This window comes from Strongylocentrotus purpuratus, unplaced genomic scaffold (genome assembly GCF_000002235.5).
Source record: "Strongylocentrotus purpuratus isolate Spur 01 unplaced genomic scaffold, Spur_5.0 spur5_scaffold_9, whole genome shotgun sequence".
Taxonomy (NCBI): domain Eukaryota; kingdom Metazoa; phylum Echinodermata; class Echinoidea; order Camarodonta; family Strongylocentrotidae; genus Strongylocentrotus; species Strongylocentrotus purpuratus.
In genome coordinates this window covers 22,035,095-22,057,169 of record NW_022145615.1, presented here as the reverse complement: position 1 = coordinate 22,057,169, position 22,075 = coordinate 22,035,095, and the positions used below count along the sequence as shown (strand labels likewise).

The following is a 22,075-nucleotide window of genomic DNA, read 5'->3' as shown; positions in this document are numbered from 1 at the left end:
ATCAAGATATTGATTGTACATTTTAAAAAACAAATTTTAATCTTTAGTTATATTTGATGAACATTTATATTTCTTGTTTTTTTACTGGTTTTATTTTAAAAAATAACCCACACATTCTTTGCATCATAACTTTTTGTTAAACTAAGCAACGAGAGACGCAAATGTATGAAAATGTACAGTAGATTATATTATTTTGTTTGACTTATCGTCATTTTTGGAACCAGAAAGCAAGCAAAATGATGGAATCATTAAACTACGCAGCTATAAAGACATCAAGTCAAGTTAGAGAAGCAGTAAGTTACACTTTCTAGGACACAGTGAAACCAATCACTGAATCATTCGCGATAACACTGACAAAACACTGCACTGATTAACACACGTAGAGACACGTACAGTCACAGACTCAGCTCAGCTCAGCACAATAAAAAACAAATTTTTTCAAATTTCAAATGTAAGACCAATGATATGATTGGCGATAGTATGTGTGAATGTGGATGAAATGGATGGCTATTTGAGATGAATATAATGACATGTACATGTAAGTCTTAGACTCTTGAGTCTTATTGCCAATTTAGATTTGAAATGGCCTTAAAAAAAGTTGCTGTTGCCTGATTCCTGAACTGAAGTTAGGAACTTCAACTCCCGGGGGGGGGGGGGGTACTCACGTATATTGGGTATACGGGGATGTGCCGCTCGGAAGGGTGACTTTTTTAGGAAAGATCCTTAGACATGGGTCCCCTTTTCATGAAAAAAAATCCTTAGACATGGGTCCCTTTTTTCATTTATTCCTTTCCCCTCTTTTCTTCCTTATTTTCTCCGGGATTTTGGGATTTTCTCCTAGATCTACATTGCAAATGCATAAATCTCTCCCATCTCTAAATAGATCTAAATGAATCCTTCGGTGATTGCATTTCCAGTGTACGAGGTGTACGCACGAGCTAAGTCAGTGGGTGTACGTACGTAGCTCGTAAACTCAACTAGATCCCGGGGTACCACATATATCAGGACCCCATGGGCTCTATACCGGGTACTCATATGGCATAATGCGCGCGAGGTATGGTATCCGCCCGTATAGGGGTCGTACCCCCGGAAACTTGTAGCGCTTCGCTTATGATCATCAGCTATATCCTGCGTACCCTCTGTCCAGCAGCCGGGCAGCAGCGGGGCTCAAGCAGGGAGCTATATAGCCAATGCTTGAGAGCTCGTGTACGGGTACGTTAATTAAAACAGGAAAAGTCCTTCAATTAAAACGGATGCTAGAGGTGCTAGCACAGTATAATTATGTTGCATGGTGTTTTCATCTTTATGTGTGTAAACTACTTGTAAACTACATGTTGTATGGTACAGTTTACTAATAAAGAATTTTATCGAGAAACTGCAAAATTATTGGCCATTGTATTATTACACACATAGGTGCATTACTATCCTGGCTGTGTATTAAAAGCTGTGCTATTGATTCTCAACATTTCAAACACCACTGTATAAAACTCAATCAATTTCACTCAAAATCGATACTTTAGTGACAATCGATAAGATATTAATAGCAGTAAAATACATTTTTTTTAACTTTCCGATGTTAGAAAGAATAATTAAAAAAATCAAATTGTGAGTCCACTGTCGAACTTGCCGATCAGCCGCATCGGCATGATTGTGTGCATCTCTGTGTTATGAGTGTATTGACTATTCATGTATTTAAATGCTGCCTATTGACGCGTAGTGCAGTGCTAGAGGTCAATATGCATTAGCGTTGACTCTCCATATGCTTTGCTGGAGTGTATTATTACAGCTTAAAAAACGTAATATTTGAAGTTTGAAATCCTTAGACATGGGTCCATTTTTCACAAAAAATCCTTAGACATGGGTACCTATTTCAGCAAAAGGACCCTTGGATGTGGGTATGGGTTCGGAGGTCTCAGCCGCACACCCCCGTCCGACTATAATCTGAGTACCCCCCCCCCCCCCCCCCCCCCCCCCCGGGCTTCAACTTGGGGCTAGAAGAAGAAGACAATAATAATAATATTAATAATGAATATTAAATATGATATTGATATCACCCAGCCTTTATTGGCACCCCATACCAGGGCTGCGGAAAGAGCGATATAGACTAAACCAAACCTAAAATGCATTCGTAATCACTCATTCCCCCGTCCAACAAACCTTGCAGTTGCACACTGCACTGGCTTCAGAATTTGCTAGTCAGCTGGTAGTATGAAGGAGGGGGGGACCAAAGTTTGTAGAGAGATTTTGAAAATATTAGACAATGTGATATTCAATCTATGATTCTCATATTAAACACAAATGTATTTATTTCAATTAGAAAATATTACCAAACGGATGGCAAAGTTGTCAACTACAAATTGGTGCAACTAGAAAAGTTATCGTCAAAGGATTCCGGAGATATCGCTTTATGATAGGGAGGCCAATACCAAAATCTAAAATCTTAATTAGGCATTTCTGAATGTTAAAAATAGGTCTAATAGAAAGAAATTATCGTAACTAAGACTAAGAGTAAAACAACTCGCCCATCTCCCGACTCCAGAAGTGTCATAAAAAAGGAGATATTTAGTTCCAAAGTTGGGCATTCCTTCTACACTAATCCATTCAGAACTGATAGGAATATAGCCTTATAGATAAAAGATATGATGTGGTCAGTCATAAATATATTTTGTTCTGATGTTCTGTTTTAAATCTTTTTTACTTTTTATCACCAGGAGGAGCAAAAATCTGAGCAGCGGAAAAAGAATTTATTAATTCTGATGCTACATCACCTCCTAGGAGAAGGCTACTCAGAGTCAGCCAAGGCATTGGAATCAGAGAGCAATTTGTGTTTTAACAAGTTCGAAGTGTGTGACAATGTGGATTTGGAGACTATACTTATGGTGAGAAAAACAAACAATATTAAATGAAAGGTGACATTTCAGCTTTCATCCTTTAAAATACTAGAAACTTTGTGAAATAAACTTTAGGAAACTGTAATTCCAACTGTGTTCTTGGCTTTTACAAAATACTACAAAATACTGCAAATATTATATGTTATATACTTGTGATCAAATTTTATTTTTTATATTTGGCGGCACAACACTTTGTCAATCGTGAAATTTGCTAAATTTTCCTATGTACAATTTTCATGTTTTTTATTTGTGGAACAGTAGCAGACTTGACAACAATATTTTGCATAAAATTTTGCTTTAACAAAAATAATCAACCATGTTCAATATTTCAGCACGTTAAAATTTAATCTCTTTTGACTCTTCTTACTTTTTTAATAGGAATATGAGAGTTACTATTATGTAAAGTTTCAGAAATACCCCAAGGTGACTAAGAAGATATCTGCAGAAGGTGAGTGTTATTATTTTATTTGACAATGTGTGATATAAATTATCATTATTTAGGAACCATTCATAAGAAACATCCAGCTATTGTGGTATTTTAGAATAAAATATATATTGTAAATGAAGTTATGACTAATATCTATTTGAACCACCCCCCCCCCCCATTAAAAAATAGTTGTATGCAGTTTATGATCGATTAAATTGACATATGCAAAGATGGAGAAATTTCCTTCCATTGGATAGCTTCTTTTTTTTTGCCTGATAAATATTTTATTGTTTCTGTATTTAATAACAATATTATTTCTAGAAATCCCTCAAACTCTACCTTTTTTCATCTTACAGCTATCAACAATAAGAATGGCAAGAATAAAAAGTGAGTATGTTCCCTCTTGTCCATCTCTCTCTCTCTCTCTCTCTCTCTTCCTCTTGTTCTCCCTCACTTTATCCCTCCATCCTCTCTCCCTGTATTCCTCTTATCCTCTTTCCCTTCCTCTCTGTCCTTTTCTCTGCCATCTTCTGTCTTCTCTCTTCTCTCTTTCCTCTCTCACAATTTTTTCTTAAATCATGGCCATCTGTATTTCATCTATGTCATGTATATATTATTTAATACCTTTTCTTACTATTTGGGATGAGAGAGAGCTATGCTGCTTCTTAATATCATTTTACAATTCAGCTTTCTTCTACTTCTTTTTTCTTTCTTTCTTTTTTCTTTCTTTCTTTCTTTTCCCACTGTATTCTCTTTTACCTTCCTTCTTCTACTATAAAAAGAGACTTTAAAAAAAATGCCTGTGAATGAATAAACTACTGATTCATTGTAATTGTTCAGCACCAATGAAATAATTGTAGAAATCCTCGATGTAAAATTGTATGTATGTAATGTCTTGTGTACTTATTGTTTTTAATCTGTATGTTTGTACCCTATACTCTCTGTGTTTCTGTCATTGATGGGGAAGGAACCATATATGGGCAAGTTTAAGGTATTTAGTCATTTGGTGGCCATACTGTACGTTGAGTATTGTGGACTTCTGAATTTAAATTTACGTTAAATATGTGATGTCACTTCTGACCTAAGGTCTCCTAGGGTTCTTGATACCACGATAAGGGCCCTGTTGTATAAAACTTAGCATTGATGGTAGTTTGCCAAATAATGCTAACTTCCATGGAAACCTTGATTTGATTGGCTGTTGAGTGATGTTGCCATGGTACTTAACATTGACGGCTAAGTTACCATCAGTGGTATGTTTCATCACAGTAATTATCTACATGTACATGTTATCATGTATGTACATGTACATGCCTGTAATTGAAATTATTCACTTTCTTGATATGTTTTATCTCTATTTTGTGTGGATTACATGTATGTTGTAAGTCTTACTAATTTGACGTTCAAAAATGAACAAGGAATTTCCTAGTTAAAGATTTCACTGTACATATTAAATGAAAATAATCTACATTACAACATTTTGAAATGACACTGTTTGAATAATCTATCGTTCTTCCATTCTCTCCTATTTCAATCATTTAAATGTAAGTATAAATCAATAAATTTATTTAACATCTCTAATCATGATAATATTCATGTACTCAACGCATAGTATACTTTGTAGCTTAGGCAAATATGTGTCTTGTCATATTCATTGTGTCGTTTTGTCCTGTAAATTTCATTCGTATTATGTCGTGTTTATTTGTTAAATGTCTCATTGTCATTATTGTCAAGTTTTTCGTATACCGTTTCATTTATTCAGAGAAATGTGTGCAATCATTGTTTTTCATGTCTTGTCTGATGTACAAACCTAAAATAGTGATTTGGTGTATTTTTTAATGTTAACCTTCAAGTCTGCTACTAAAAGTAAATAATATGTCATGTAGCTTCTCAAATCTGAAAGCTGGAAGCTTATTGTCTTATTAAAATTTGTTAATTTCAAAAGATGCGCAATTCATTATTTTAAAAAGCTGTGATTTACCTCATCATAATATCTGTTTGGAGCCAGAAGGGTGTAAACATGTATAATGAAACACAGTTTTGCTTTCATCACAATTCTGTCTTTCCAATGTATAAGAAGTAAGAATCCAAAGGTCAATGGATTAGAAATAACATTAAACAATTTCATTTGCTTTGCTCGACAGGATTTCCAGAACGAGCAGCACTCCGATACTACCGAAGATACCCCATGCCCCGGACCATTCTGGTAACGCATCAGCAAATACATCAGGGAGGAAAAGACCCACCTCTAGTACGGTGGCCCAGAGGAGACAGTCAGGAAATGGACCCAGAAAGAGTACAGATGGCGCAAGACAAGTACGCTCTTTGCATTAATTATCTTTAAAGGCAACAGGTTGTAAACTTCTCAAAGTGTTTGCCCCCAAAAGCGCAGTTTCGATCTGCATCGATGGAAGTTTTAGAAAGTATTCAGGGCTGATAGTTTTTAGGATTCATATTCAGTATTGTCTTTTTTATACTTTTGCGCTCTGTAATGTCATATTTTTCTTGTTGTCTATGATGTTAATTAATCATTCACATTTGATTGTTATATTGATGTACTTTTTGTTTTGGATAATAAACTTCAAACTCAAACTCAACTCACTCAAACTCAAACTCAAACTCATAAATTAAATTCAGTTAAAAAATTATGATTTAATGTAGATATAATAATTTTTAATAATAGTTTTGCTTATATAGTGCTTAATACGTCGACAATGTCCGAGTTTATAAGCACTTTACATTATTACCCCGGTCATCAGATTCTGGCTTGCCCGCACACAATGTATGCACTTTCTCTACTCCCTGGGGAGCATTCCAACAAGAGCTACTAGGCTCAAATATAATGTTAACATTAATTCGCTTTCTTCCTCCTCAGTCACCACAGGTCAATGGGCATGGTGACCCCTTATCTGACCTCTCAGTGTCAGGGTCAATGGTCAGTAAGAGTCACGAGAATGGAACATCAGGCGGCAAGCTTCCCCCCAAGCGAGGCCCCATCATCGACATGAGGGCCATGTTGAATAATGCAGTCAAAGGAGCTACCCAGGAATACATGGGAGGAGCTGAGCAAGATAGTTCAGTAAGTCGTGAACCTCTGCAAAAGTCTTTAAAACTCCTTGGATAGAAGGAGGTGGGAAAATGAGTTTAATTATAGGTTATTGTAAAACCAGAAATTTTCATGAATTGATCTTTTTGAAAATGGTTAATGATAGCCATTTTCATGGTGTGTGTGTGCGAGAAAGAGAGAGAGAGAGATACAGAGATACAGAGAGAGAAGGGGGGGGGGGGAGAGAGAAAAGAAGAGAGAGAGAGAGGGTGGGGGGATCTAAAAGATAAACATCATGTAGGATACCAACATAACATTGGCACTACATAATGCCAATGAAATGGGTTTGTTCTTTCCCCTGCTGATTGCATCATTTAAATGATAAACATAGTTACATCGATGGATGTAATGTACTGCCTATAACAAATTTTGATTGGGAAAGTTTGTGCAATAGAAATCATTCACTTTGAAATTTTTCTCTAATCAATTGTATTTATTTATTTCATTTACTGGTCTATAACAAGTGACCAGCAGCATAGACTGAAGGGGTCAGATTACATTTAGAATAATACAATATTTACAATAAAATTGTATGTTAATTTCTTTCTCTATACAGGATAGATTACTAAAGCCACTAGGAGGCTATGCTGGTTACTCGTTGGAATGGAGAGAGTTGGCACAGAATATAAGTAAAGATATCTACCTACACAACCCTGATGTGAGGTGGGATGATATTATAGGTCTGGATGCTGCTAAGAGACTCGTCAAAGAAGCAGTAGTATATCCTATCAAGGTTGGTCTAAAATACAGTGAAACCTGTATATAAAGACCACCAAGAGAGACAAGAAAAGTGGTCTTTATAGACAGGCTCCTTTAGTACATGTTTCAATGAGAAACCATTTTTAAGGGAAACAAAAATGTGGTCTTTGTAGACAAGTGGTCTTTCTATACAGGTGGTCACTGAAGCAGGTTTGACTTTATATCAAAATCTAGAGAATCTTACCTTGGAATATGAGTAACATATAATATCATTGATTTTTTATTTTTTTTAAATTAAAAAAATGAAATTGAAATAGAAAGAAGATTTAACGAGAAATGTAATGTCAACCAAGCAAGTCCTTATTTTTATGCAGAATTAGCTTGAAACATTCTCTCTGGTGTAAATTTGAATAGGTTCTAAAATTTGGTTGGGATTTAACATTATTATGACTGAAGTTTACTTTTAAATTTCCAATTTTTGATTTCAATATTCAAGTGTATTTGCCATTTTATTGTGTACTGATACCGAATGTGTATATTCTTTATGTGTGATTTGCTGGGTTTTTTTTGGAAGGGGGGGGGGGGGTTGTTTTGTTTTAATTTTACATCATGGCTAGCTGAAAAAATTCACGGCAGGGCCTTCTGAGTTGTATTTATAAACTCTTAGTAAATAGTTCTGAAAAGCCCCAAAAGCTGATATGAATGAATCCACAAATTGCAGGGGCCCGTTGCTTAAAACTTACCATTGATGGTAACTTTGCCATCAATGGCAACTTCCATGGTAACAGGGCTCAACAGCCAATCAAAATCAAGGTTTCCATGGTAGGTAACATTGATGGCACAGTTACCGTCATTGGTGAGTTTTGTGCAACGGGCCCAGGTAAAGATATAAAGGGTCTTGTATAGTACCAGTACAGTTTCTTCTAAGGAAATGTATCATATTCATACAATTCTCCCTTTAATTATTCCATGTTGGCAGTACCCTCAACTATTCACCGGTATCCTCTCACCGTGGAAGGGACTTCTACTGTACGGACCACCAGGTACCGGCAAGACTCTACTGGCCAAGGCGGTAGCTACTGAATGCAATACAACCTTCTTCAATATCTCCGCTTCTAGTATAGTCAGCAAGTGGAGAGGAGACTCAGAGAAATTAGTCAGAGTAAGACTTTGATTTTGTTTTAAAGCCTGTCTGTACTAGTTTGGCCAGTGGGGATCAGACCTCCCTGCAAGGTCACTGACAGGTGGTTATCTCATCAAATCAGCTCTCAGTTAACATAAGAAAAAGGGCATCATGGGGGATCAACGGGTACCGCTTAGGCATTGTTGGCTGTATAGAGGGCGCAAGTAGCTATAAATAGTGCAGTGGGGCTTTAAAGGAAGTTTCATCATGCATCATGTGAATCATATATAGCACTCACTTTTTGCTGTTTGTGAATGTTTCTTGCAACAAAAAGGGCTTCTGACTCGCACAAGTTCTTGGTTTTACAGTATTCCAGTATTGGTAACATTCAACTTTTGTTTAGTGTGGCTCTTTTGTTTTGTATGTTTTTTGTTTTTTTGTTTTGTATGTTTTTGGATCTTAAGAAATGATGCGTGTATTTATCTTGAATTTTAGGCTAATTTGTCATTGCCTTGAATTTGTATGTTGGCAGTTGCAAATATAAAACAATACTACATCTTTCTACATTAAAGATAGCTTTCTATGCTTGTAATCCGAAAAGTTTGATTGTTTGGTCTTGATTATGTTAAGTCCGTTTGCTTCCAGATATTGTTTTTATATTTTGACAGCTATACAGTAATGAATAATGAGGGACTCTGTTTATTCAAAAACATCTGGAAGCTGTACATGCATTCTTTAAGGGAAATATATGAGAGTGAAATGTATGTGACTAATCACTAGAAACACATGTTACATTTGTTATGCTATCTATAAAAGTATATGATTGCTCATATCTTTATTTTTATTTCCCCGAAAGGTATTATTTGAGCTTGCAAGATTCCATGCACCATCCACGATATTCCTAGATGAGCTTGAATCGGTGATGGGACAAAGGGGTGGAGGAGGAAAGTGAGTTCAGTGTTTAATGCATGTTTTTCTTCTTCTTCTTTATTATTAGAATGTGTTTTGAGAGTTCTACTAAGTAATCTAGACTAAAAATTGTTTTAATAACTATGATAGAAACTCATGTAGTAGACTTATTATTTTGAAGTAAGAAGAATACAACTATCAAAAATTTATTTGATCATTATCTGAATGCTGTGTTTTTAAAGGGGCACAACAATGTTATGCTATAAAAAAATGGACTGTTATAACAAACAAATTGAGGTGATGCCCTGTACAATCATGGTGCAGTAGTGGAGCAGTGGTCTTGTAACTCTGCTAGCTAGGCTACCGATTTTGGTGCTCACAGCATTCAAGGAATTCCATCCTACTGATACCCATTTAACACCTTGGTGGCAATCGAGTAGCAAATGTAGATTAATTTCTTGCCAAAGGACATTAGTACATATAAAATTATAATCCTGTTAATCTTATTTTGTATATTATAGTGAACATGAAGGGAGTAGAAGAATGAAGACAGAGCTTCTAGTACAGATGGATGGACTTGCCAAAACAGACGATCTCGTCTTCTTGTTAGCAGCCTCAAATCTTCCATGGTGAGTTTGAGACCAGACTCATCTAGATCTGCCATGCGAGGGTGTATAAGTTCAATATCCGTTCTGAGCATATAGGCAGAATGAAAGAGGAAGTTATAAAATCAGCGATGAAAGAATCATCTTCTGAATCAATCAGAATTTTTAGTCCTCAAAATGCAATGCAACATTTTGGCCAAGAGTTTTATAACTCCCATCCATCATAGCAAAGTTAATGAAGGAAATTTATATGTACCATGTATACAAAAGACACAACATTTTAGTCACCTCACTGTTCAGTGAGTTTTACATTATTATGTGTACCTAGCTGTAAATTTCTTATGTTAGTTTAATAATCATACCCGTGCATTTGCCCAAACCAAGCTTAATTGTTCATCTGAACATAATCATTCTATGTATATGATTATTTACTGCCATAGAATGACTTTTTGAAGATGAGGTTTAAGCTTCAAATTTCTTATTACTCTTTTTTTTTCTTTCTGCCAGGGAATTGGACCATGCCATGTTGAGGAGATTGGAGAAGAGGATATTAGTAGACCTGCCCGTACTAGAAGCTAGGAAAGCAATGATTGAATACTACTTACCTAGCGTACTCAACCCAGATTGCGCCTTGTCCATCAATACAGATATTGAATATGATTTCTTAGCAGAGGTATGTCTAGAATATCATATGAACCATATTCTGCAATACATTATCAATGAGCATGTGAATATCTTGAATGAATGAATGGGTGATTTATCTTTAAAGCTGCTAACTATTTCAGTTTTGCAGGAATGATTCCTTTTTGGGGGGCCTTAAACAGATGATATTAGTCCTAGGTTTTGCTTCTTTTTTTGGCTCAAAATATGAACAAATGAAAATTACCATCTTCTTAATTTTGCCTTGATATTTTCTTCACCTTCGTAGCTGAAGATTGAAAGAATGTGTAAGACTGGAGAAAAGGATTTTGGTAGACTTGTCTGTCCTGGAAGCTAGGAAAGTAGTGATCATCAAATGTACCATGGTTTTATAGTCTATATGATATGAACCATGACAAATTTAAAAAGTCAACTTTGAGACAAATAATTTGGTATTAATTCCTAATGGGTTTGTTCAATTTACGTGACTGCTCTAAAAACATGTGTTTGCTTGTATGTAAGCAACCAAGGGACCAATGGTTTTAAGTCCTCTCAGAGGGACTTTGTAATGAGGATTAAAGCCTTATACTTAAGGGCACCTGCTCATCAAATTATTTTTGCACCTGGGACCTCGGTGACGAGACCACTGCTCTAGCTACCACCGATAACTCATGACTATTTAACTTGTTCGTGTTGTGTATGACATTCAGAAAACTGAAGGATACTCAGGGTCCGATCTGAGGCTGGTATGCAAGGAAGCTGCCATGAGACCAGTCAGAAAGATCTTTGATATCTTAGAATCAACATCAGGTGAGTAGCTGCTAGTCTACACTATCGATTATACCAAGCAATATTATTTCTAACAGCCCCCCCCCCCCCCTCCCAATCCTTCCCTATAGAATTTAGTCTAGTTTGAATAGTTTGTTTAGTAAGCTTTGTCCCTCAGCTTGCATGTGTAGCTCAATCATTGCCTGCCCATATGTTTTATGTGGGTGGGTTGGTTTAAATAGGGGAAATGTTCTCATTTATCTATTGATTATTAGTAGCTGTATATTCTGTTCTTGGTGAGCATGAAATAACTACTAACTAATCATCTACCTAATTAGGACCATGTAGCACTTATATGTCTTATACTTCCAGACATTGACCAATCCGAGTCTTTTTCACCTTATAGATTCAGTGGTAACATATACTCTGATTATTATCAGATTTTTGCTTTTTGATTTCAGAAAGTTTTAAATGATTACAAGTCTTTTGCTGGATATGGAATAAATATTAATTATTATTAATTAAATTTGAATATATAAGTATCTGTAACACAAACATAAGTCATTTTACATGCATGTATTTGTTTTCATTGGTACCCCACTATATAAAAAATCAAAGATTTGCATGTTGAACCATTTATTCTATAAGTATCCTCTTATAGAAACATTCAGGTACAATGGTTGTATGAAAATCTCATTTCATTGTAATGAATATATTGCATGTATTTGTTACATCTGCTCATATTTGCTAACGTGTATGTTAATGTTTACTTATTCAGAAAAAGGAACAAACAAAACAGGTATTGCATGGAATAATTTTGCCCTTATCAAATTTGTAATCATTTCAGCAACATTAAACCTAATTCATACAGGAGATCGTATCATATTCACACATGGACAGATTTCAATGCGTTTTGTGCAATTCATTGTCTATGTATTTAATTGGTGGTTGCATCTAACAGCCAAGCATTTTTCAAAGATGTTTGGCATTAAAAAGTAAATTTGAGATCTGGCAAATAGAATTTGTACATATTTGAAAAGAATTTATAATTATTGTTCTGAATTGATTCCACATAGAAGATAAGAATTAGTAACCCTCATTCCTTCATGGGTCAAAGGGTTAGGGTTAGGGTCAAACTATAAAAAATTGCAACAAAAAAAAGTTATTTCTTCGTCGTAGTTTGCTTACCACTAAGGTAAATTAATTTTTCTGTTCTGTCAGAGTCATGTAAAATGCATTTTTATATGTACATAGATTTTCAAACAATCACCCTGGATTTGTTGGGTTCTGTTGAAAAAACAGAAGAAGATAATCAATTAATACCAGAACCCAAGTTCAATATCAAAATGAGAATCTTCCTTCATCTATTATAATGATGTACATATTTCGTTACTAACTGACTTTTTGTTGTAATGCTTGTTAGAAAACCTAATTATCAATGGGTGATAAAAGTATATTGGTGATGGGAAATTAAACAAAATATGGTAACAACTTACTAATAGTATTGTTCTTGGGATGTGCTTTGGTAATACACGTAATTTCATTTCATAACTCAGTGTGAAGGAGAAATGCTGCTTTTCTCTAAACAAATGCTCTACCTTGAATTTCACCATTTCATCAATTTATCAATTGATGATATAATTCATATATTTATATAATTCATATATTTATATAATTTATATATTTATATAATTCATATATTTATATAATTCATATATTTATATAATTCATATATTTATATAATTCATATATTTATATAATTTATATATTTATACATGTATATTTATATATCAATTTATAATATAAGATTCACTAATGTGCCTTCTAGTAATAAGAAATAAAGTGTTTATACAAATGTATCTGTAAAGGCACATCGTTGGATCGGTGTATTGAGCGCTATATAAAAAAACAGATTATTATTATTATCTATAAATGAGAACAATGGGCTTAATGAGTCAACTGATATTGAGTAGGACAATTTTTTCTACTCATTGCTATATAGAAATTGTTGATTTTAGAAACTTTGGTTTAATAGGGAACAGTTGTGTTTAAAGCCACTTTAAGGAGTCCTTACTGACAAGTGTCCTGTCTAAAGAGATGGACACTGAACCAGGTTCTACATGCAGTCAAACCTGTCTATGAAGGCCATACAAGGGAAACAAGGAAACTGTCCACTGTAGACAGGTGTCATTTCTAGACAGGTTCTACAACACACATTTCTTCCTAGAGAGAAACAATATACATGACCATTATAGAAAGGTGGCCGCTAAGACAAGTTTGACCTGTACTCTAAGGGTGGTATTCTCAGAAGCGGACTAACTTTATTCCATGGTTCAATCCACCGACTAAGTATGGAATGCCAAGTGTCCAAATGAATATGTTTTTGAATAATTTAATCTGTCACTAAATTAAAATAAAATGTAATAACATAATTCATAAACAACAATATAACTATGATATAATTATGTTATCATGGTAATTTAGGGACATATCAAATTATTCAAAAATATATTCATATGGACATTGGCATTCCATACTTAGTCGTGGATTAAACCATGGACTAAAGTTAGTCCGCTTTCAAGAATACCACCCATTAACTTTAACTTTGTATGTTATTGCATGACTTACTAAGTATTATCTCATTTTGCATGGCCGCGTCCAGCTGGCAGAGACGAAACCCCTAACCTTGTATGGCACAGTAAGTAAATATGAAACTGCAGTTGCATGTTGTGCGGATCAAATAAATAATACACTAATATTCAACATTATTAACATTGAAGATTTCATTTCAAGCACTTGTTTCTTGTGAGTAATTATACTACCGAGTGATGCACAACGAATACACAATCTCTCTGAAGTATCTAGATATTTAATTTTACATTATATTCACCACAAATATAGTGATTCTTACATCATTTTCACCCAAAAATCTAGTAATTTTTACGTTATATTCAACTAAAGTGTATTAATTAATATGACTAATTGGTCATCTCATGATTGTTCAACTACCTTATAAGAAATACACTTTGAATATACACTGTCTTTCAAAATAAATGCTTAGAGGCAATTTGCAATTTGCGGTATACAAATATCTTATTATTATTATTATATTGTAACCTTTAAAGGCTTCCTTGGCGATGCCGGTGATACATTTTAAGGCTGTGCACAACAGTGTAATGAGGTACCCGAGTACACTCCCATGCTTACAAGCGAATACTCGAGTATTCGGACGCCATGTTTTTTTTTTTTTTTTTTATTTATTTTTTTTTTGCCACACCCATACATAGTACATACCACTGGAGCAGTATCCCAGTTCTGTCGCCGAAAACGCATGCAATTCTACTTTGAGTTGCAGTTGAAGGCGCCGATTTAATAATAATAATAACAGTGAACAATGCTGTTTTAAAAACCAAAGATGGCAGAATAATCCATTTTCCTCCAAGTCCAAGCAGAAATCCAGACATTTGGTCCCAGTTTCTGAGTGGTGAGTTTGACAGTGCTTGAGTTGGGAAACATTTTTACCGACGGCACCATGCCAGCGGCCGCCGCTCACCCAGGCACGGGTAAGCGTCGGCCTGGACATTTTTTTTTTTTTTTTTTGCGGCCGAATATTCGGGTACGAGAAATCGAACCCGAGTAGTTGTCAACCGTGCGGGTACTCGAGCATTTGACTACCCTTCACAGCCTTAATAGATTTGAGTGAGGTTTGCGGTTACACCACATATTCTTTTGAATGTTCTTAAACACCCTGTTACATATAGACTGACACAAGACAATTTTACTGAATAATGTGTGATAACATTGTCACTATAAACATCACTTTTCCTGTAGAATGGTAGAAATGATGAATTGCTCATTCTATTTCTTATATAAAACCTGCTAGTTCAATTCTTTTTTACTTCTTTCTTTTAACTGTTTGTAGACATTCTGCAGTGAAATATTGTTAGGTGATAGCTGATTGCAGAGTTGAAATGCTGTGAATCATATGATGATCATTAGGTTTGCTGGTGAAAGATATCGTTTGAACTGATGCAACAATCAAGGCAGTATTCTTGTTGTAAACAAACAATCACGACATCAAAAGAGAAGAGAAAAAGAGGTGTTGGTATTTTTTTTTACTGCAGCCCTTATCTCTCATCGTATGTTTTCATTTAATTATTCTCTTTTACTCATGGTATATTTCTCTATCTCTTTTCATATACAAGTACTGCACTTCATTCCTACTTTATAGATTTATAGATTAATTGAAAAAAGCCAAGGATGGGGAAAACGCTCAGACCTTCATTGATTTTAGTGATACATGAAGTGTTAAATAGAAAAGTTTACTGCCTTTGTGGGTACAATTGGTATCTAGTATATTGCTCTCTTCACATCGCACCTAGCAGTGTTTCTATACATAGTGTATTTCATATATTCCATTACAGATAAAATAACTCTGTAGTTATTGTGCCTTCTGTCATAAACTTTAGACAAGTCTACCATTTCATTGCAAATATCTTGACCATAAATATGATACAGTCAAACTTGCTTTAGCAGAACACCTGTATTGATAGACTACCTGTCTATAAAGGCCTCATTTTCATGTCCCTAGAAGATGGTTGCGCATTGAACCATGTAGTTAAGTAACCTGTACATAAAGATCACCTTTTTTTTGTCTCCCTTGAGAGGTCTTTATATGCAGGTTTCACTGTATAACCTCACATATTAACTTTCTCACTAGTTTCTAGCATAACACATTAATACTGGCAGTCATGGAAATTTCTAGATTTGTGTGTATTTTTGCACTGTTCTAAAATCAATTGGTTTGTTTGAAGTGTATATGGATTTATTATGAGCTGTGACTCAGTAGTAGGATTTATTTTAAAGATCTTATTTTCAAGTAATATGTGTATTTATCGATGAAGCCTAGAAGTATGATAAACATAATGCTGGTAAGTACCATCTGCATGCATAACTGAGTCAGAGGCAGTAATACCCTTTTGATTCCGCATAAATACCAGTAAAACAGAAATGGAGCATACCTTTCCTTGTATTTTGAAGTATCATGGCAGGTTTTAAAAAAAAATTGTAATTGTTTTTCCTTGCCCAAATAAACTGTATTAGGTCGCTTGTTTAAAAGTGAATACAGAAATAAATGTTTTGGATGCTGTGTCTTCTCATTTCAATTGCCAATTTCATTTTGTGGAGTTAATTTTCTTGAACAAGATGAAGTCCTTTGCTTTTCTTTCTTCCTCCAGTCAAAACTCAGAAGAGTATTTTGGAGGTTCAATTTCGACCAACCAAGTTTCAAGTTTTATTTTTGCAAATCAACGTTAATTGAAGCTTTAATGAATTTCCTATCATTGGTTATTGCAGAGGACTCCATGCCAGACTTGACCCTTGACCCTATCACTACAGCAGACGTGGAGGCAGCGCTGGCTCACACCAAACCATCCGCCAAGCTTCTCAAGGACAAATACTTAAAATGGCAGAAAGAATATGAGTCCGTCTAGAATAGACCAATGCAGCTCCGAATATGTACCGATAATGCAGTGGAGATGGAACTTCGTGAGAGATCTAGTCTAAATCAACATGGATGGACTAGTGATACAGAGGAGACTAGCCTTGGTCTAAACCAGAATGCTATTGCTTCGTGGATACAACCATGAGTGTTCCCACTGGTTTTGGTCACAGGGACCCAGGTCTGGTCTACATTGGTCTCATGGACTAGACCCTAATGTTATCTGCAGAGACCCAGCTCCATGTATGTACTTGTATTCGTGATGGAGTGGCGATAGGACTCTGTCTTATCCCAGAGACCTTGTACTAAATTGATGTGACTTGTCTCCATGTTGGGACCCCACATCAGGTCTTGAGGAATATAGAGCTAAGAAAAAGTATTTTACTAGGTCTAGGACCCATCTCCCAGTAGGTACTATTGATGCAGTGGAGACTGGCTTTGGTCTTAGCCCAGAGGTCAATTGCTTCATGGATGTAGCCTTAAGTAGTCTTACTGGTCTTGGTCTCAGTACCCCAGGTCTGGACAACGCAAGTCCAGACTAGACCCTAAAGTATGGTACTATACTGTGGCTCAGCTCCAGATGTGTACTAGTGACGAAGTGGAAACAAGATTCTTAACCCAGAGACCTTAGACCAAATGAATGCGACTGAAGAAGTCCTCTAGGTGCTCATTGCAGGACCCTAATCGTGGACTATGTGATTCTTTGGACTAGATCATGATACACCCCTGAGAGCCAGATACAGCTTCTTGAATGCTTGTGGGCACAACCTCTTGAATCTGAAGGAGCAATATTCCAGGACAAACAATTTTTCAACTACTAGTTCTTCAAAAGAGGTTTAGTGGTCAAGATGGAGCTCATCTCAGATGTGTGCTATCAATCAGACATTATATTTTGATTGAATCACTGCACGTATTCATTTTGAAAGTAATATTTTATTTAATTATATTCTGGTTTTTTAACCGTCTGTTATGAAGCCCTTGAAATTATGCTCTATATTTATATGAACTTATTTATCACTGTACTTTTTTTTCTTTCTCTTTATTATTCCAATTCAAAATTATCACTGTACATGAAGAGTCTCTTTAATTGCATTTTACAACATTTCTTTGCACAATTGAATTTTCAAAATGAAATGATTGTCTTTAATTAAATTGCAAAATTTAAGTGTATGATGACAAGCCAATAAGAAAAGCTTTATAAAATGCCATTATTCCGACTACCCACCCCCCTTCTGGTTTTGTTTTGTTTGTTTTTGCAATGATTAATTGTATAATGGTTGAGTAAAGTTTAAAATCCAAAACAAGGATATAATGTAAGGCACTTCTTATGCTCAATTTCGTACTATAATGATTATGATACTAATCTGAAATATTTGTTTTCCCCATAATGTGCACTATTTTGTAAATTTACTTATGGACATTTTTAGAGAGAAACTTTCAAATGTCAACAATGTTATGATTGATATGTTTTGTGTGTTACGCTTAAGTTGAATCGTGTTTTGGTGTGTGATTAAATGTTTAGAAGTAATTCAGTTTCAGGGGGAGAATAGTAACATACAGAAAGGAAGTAAGGGGAATCAACCAAGAAAAATTATGTCCCAATTAATTTAGGTTTCAGTTTTGTTGGTGTTTATCATTTGATTCAGAATAGTTGAGGGGTTTTTGTTATAATGGCCTTATTCCATTTTACACACGGTTAATACTTCCTTGGATTTCACCAGAGATTGCAAATTTACACCGTTCTCATACATGTATTTGGTGTAAATGTGCAATTTCTGGATTATTAATTAATTAGATGTGTATTGTTCCCATTTCATTCGTAAATTTCATACCTCAGTTAGTTGAAATGTAACATTTCTATTTGATAGTTTTGTAACCATAAGTTTGTATTCTAAACATGCATTTTTTTATCAAGGTTTTCCTTTTAGTTCTTAATTTTTTTTTTTACGTGTCCATTCATTATGTTGACAATCATGACATATATTCTCTGAGTTAGGTTATCATTCACAACTTTGTTGTCATTTTAGATACTTACACCTGCAGTAGCAGAAAAGTGATAGGGGAAAAAGGTCATATTTGATATGTGAAAATGCTAGTACAGTGAAACCTTTCTATAAAGGCTACCCAGATGAAACATGAATAAACTGGCCACTGTAGACAGATGGCCTTTCTAGACACGTTCTAGAACACACATTTCATCTTAGAGGGAGACGTTATAGGTGACCTACTTACAGTGGCCACCTATAACGTCTCCCTCGAGAAAGAAATGTGTGTTACAGAACCTGTCTAGAAAGGCCTGTTTAGAGAGGTGGCCTCTAAGATGGGTTTGACTGTAAACTATAAACTTCCTCATCAAATATTTTTTTTATTATTTTTAAAAATATATGATATGGTAGGAAAAGCAACTGTAAAGGCTCTGTTCTTAATGACCTTGGAGGTGAAAGGGTACTCTTAGAATGAAAGGTTTTAGAAACAAATTAGTAAATTACCTGTTAAAAGCAAGAGGGGTGTTAACTTGTGACTTTAAAACAGACTTAACGCCCTTGAAAGTGTCAATTTCACATGACCATGTTGAAAATTAAATTATGTAGAGAAATCTTCATTTTGTTTTCTTTTGACGACCCTAAATGAAATGAGAAACAATTTTCATATCTTTGGTAAAATTGTTGTTACATTCCATTTAAACATTTTATTAAATCAAATTTCATGAAATCCTGAAAATCACAATTTTTCCAAACTCTTTTCTGACAGTTTTGTTACTTTAGAAATGTTGATTTAGAAGGCCAAGTTTTTGCAAATACTTTCACATTATGGTAGACATTTAGACCTAGAAAATTGAGAAAAATAATTCCTTGTGTGCAAAATGCTATTGCTTATTTCCTTAAGCTTTCGTCTTTCAAAAATAATGATTTTGTTGTGTAAAGCTTGCATTGTACTTGACTGCAGTCTGCCAAATGCATATAATTCCTTCATGTATTTTAGTTACATCTCACTTGCACATATAGTAGTGTAGCTCTTGATGTAATTACAGTATCTATGTCATTCAATTTTGTAGTTCTGTAACCTCTGTTTTGGTACAAGTAAGCCGTCCATATTTATATTCTTTGTATCCTATTAAAGTGTGTATCGTATTCATAGAAGTACTTGCTATATCTAAAGAATGACTTTTAACAATTATTTTGTTTTTTACTTTGAACATTCTTATGTGCAATGTATTCTTGCATGATATTTCATGTAAGGTAAATAGATATAACGCCTTTGTAAATATGCATATGAATAAATGTATAGTAAATATAGTATATGCAGTAGGCCTATATTTCTCTCTTTTTATGAACCTGTATAATATGCAAACCAAAATCAGTCAATAAGATTGATTGCTGTGATGTGTCGAGATATTGATGACTAGCAAAGTCTGGGAATTTGCAAGAGAAAATAAAACAGAAAATGTGAAGCTCAAGATGTTGTTTTAAAATTATCCTGTCCGTGTTTTGTTGACATTTATGTACATAACATATTCTAGAACTCCTCTATATCAGACACCTCCTTTTCCGAGCACACCCCTTCAAAATGCTTTATAATGCAGATGGTTTCATTTATTTATTTACACGAATATGGTTACCATAACAAACTACATCTATTATTTTAGCTCATAGCTGTTTATCTTCAAGACGTCAATGTATCATTGAGACTATATTGATCAAGTTTCAAATCTAAGTGCTTGAGATAGCGCGAAGGATGTTCTCATTTATTTGTTTAGAAGAGTGAAATAGATTTATATCCGTTAGTTGGTTTTCCCCCACAGCGTTAGAAAGACTGACGCTAAACGATGATGATGGGGGTCCACGGAATGTGGGATTCGTTTTAAATGGTGATGTGTCAAAATATACCGACTTCAAAGGAAATAAAGATTTGTTTCTAAATGGCAATCAGGGGCCCGTTTCACAAAGCCTTTTTTCAATGACAAGTGACAAAAATCAGTGACAAATCTGCTGATAACCAATCAGAAGCAAGGATTTCAGTAGCTTATAACAAAAACTGTCATTTGTCACTGATGACAAGTTTTGTGAAACGCCCCACAGACAATGATTCATTGGAAGGGATATGTAAGGATTTATTCCGAGATAAAGGCATTATATGGGGGCGGCTCTGATGATCCAGAAGATAATGACACTTAGCGTCTCCTCTGAGAAACCAATAACAAGATAGCAACTACTTTTGAATAATCACCCTTTGGCAATTGATGCATGCGAACATGACAATAACACATTAATTCACCCGAACATGATTTCTATGGGCCTATGGTTTTGAACTTTTGCGATAGGGTTTTGACGAATCTAAAGACCTCGTTTTATGAATGTCATCAACTTTATTCTACCACGCATCTTATTGTTGTTAATATTCAATGAGCTGCAACAGCAAAGAAACACTCAAATTATGCGTTTTACATTCTCTCATGTAAGAATGAAGAAAGGTATCGCCCAATTCTTCCATACACCCCTTCTCATCATCAAGTTTCATTTTGTCCTCGATTGATAATGTAATTTAATTGAGCAACCCGTGTACATGTATATCACTTTGTACTTAATTTATGCTTGTATTCAGATTTGTGTATTTATAAAGCGTGTATAAATGGATATAATATGCTTTTGAGTCTAAATATTATTACGTTCAATCGAGAAAATAGATGAAGTTGAAAGTTAATATGATAAACAAAGATAACTAGTTCCTTACTGTATGGTTATAATAACGTTCATTTTATTCAATTTATCAGAAAATCACAATGGTATACACAGAAATAAAAGCACACAAAAAACGAGATACACACATTTCAATTGCCAAATTCAATCCTGTACCAGCAATTCGTCAGATAATTTAAAAATACATCCCAAGCGCATTAAGAATTTGATTTTCTTTAATTCCATATGTATATTTCATAGGCCAAGTTTGGAACGGAATCTTATAGTCGAACCCACAGGCGCGTACACAGGGGGGGGGGGGGGGGGTGTTTGGGGGGTTAAACCCCCCCCCTTTGGTAATTTTTTGTGTGTAAACCCCCCCCCCCCCTATATTTCTCTAAACCCCCCCCCCCCCCCTTTTGGATTTTTTTTTTATTTTTTTTTTATTAAAAAAAAAAAAAAAAATCCCATGGTTGACCTAAAAAAGCTGACCTTACCCTCCCCCGGAGCAAAATGTCAAATTTTCAAATTTCGAGACCAAAAAAAAAAAAATGTGTCCTCTTACCCCCCCCCCCCCCCCCCCCCCCCCCCCCCGCTTATTCAGCGGTCGGCTGAGTCGTTGCGATTTTTTTGGGACCAAAAAAAAAAAAAAAGTGACCTCTTACTCCCCCCCCCCCCCCCCCCCCCCCCCCCCCCCGCTTATTCAGCGGCTGGCTGAGTTGTTGCGAAATTTTC

General features: G+C 35.0%; 1 protein-coding gene across 5 annotated transcripts; it reads left to right on the top strand.

Moving 5' to 3' along the window:
- Window positions 1–123: 123 nt before the first annotated feature.
- On the top strand, window positions 124–16,990 carry LOC578636 (katanin p60 ATPase-containing subunit A-like 2). 5 transcript variants are annotated; one of them, XM_030976789.1, is made up of 15 exons: window positions 124–293; window positions 2,712–2,879; window positions 3,270–3,339; window positions 3,675–3,705; window positions 5,469–5,631; window positions 6,191–6,394; window positions 6,978–7,154; window positions 8,100–8,282; window positions 9,100–9,191; window positions 9,674–9,781; window positions 10,265–10,430; window positions 11,107–11,206; window positions 11,943–11,963; window positions 13,827–13,862; window positions 16,520–16,990. In XM_030976789.1, the coding sequence occupies exons 1-15, from the start codon at window positions 237–239 to the stop codon at window positions 16,654–16,656; spliced, it is 1,713 nt and encodes a 570-aa protein (XP_030832649.1). In that variant the 5' UTR covers window positions 124–236; the 3' UTR covers window positions 16,657–16,990. The 5 variants fall into 5 exon arrangements, with proteins under 5 accessions (XP_030832649.1, XP_030832648.1, XP_030832650.1 ...); XM_030976788.1 differs by having other exon boundaries at window positions 5,460–5,631; XM_030976790.1 differs by lacking the exon at window positions 13,827–13,862 and having other exon boundaries at window positions 5,460–5,631.
- The last annotated feature ends 5,085 nt before the right edge of the window (window positions 16,991–22,075 follow it).

Coding starts and splice junctions, on each gene's coding strand:
- LOC578636 (XM_030976788.1), top strand. CDS start 237: ATGATGGAATCATTAAACTACGCAGCTATAAAGACATCAAGTCAAGTT. Junction 294..2,711: donor CAAGTCAAGTTAGAGAAGCA/GTAAGTTACACT, acceptor TTTTATCACCAG/GAGGAGCAAAAATCTGAGCA. Junction 9,192..9,673: donor CAAAGGGGTGGAGGAGGAAA/GTGAGTTCAGTG, acceptor TGTATATTATAG/TGAACATGAAGGGAGTAGAA.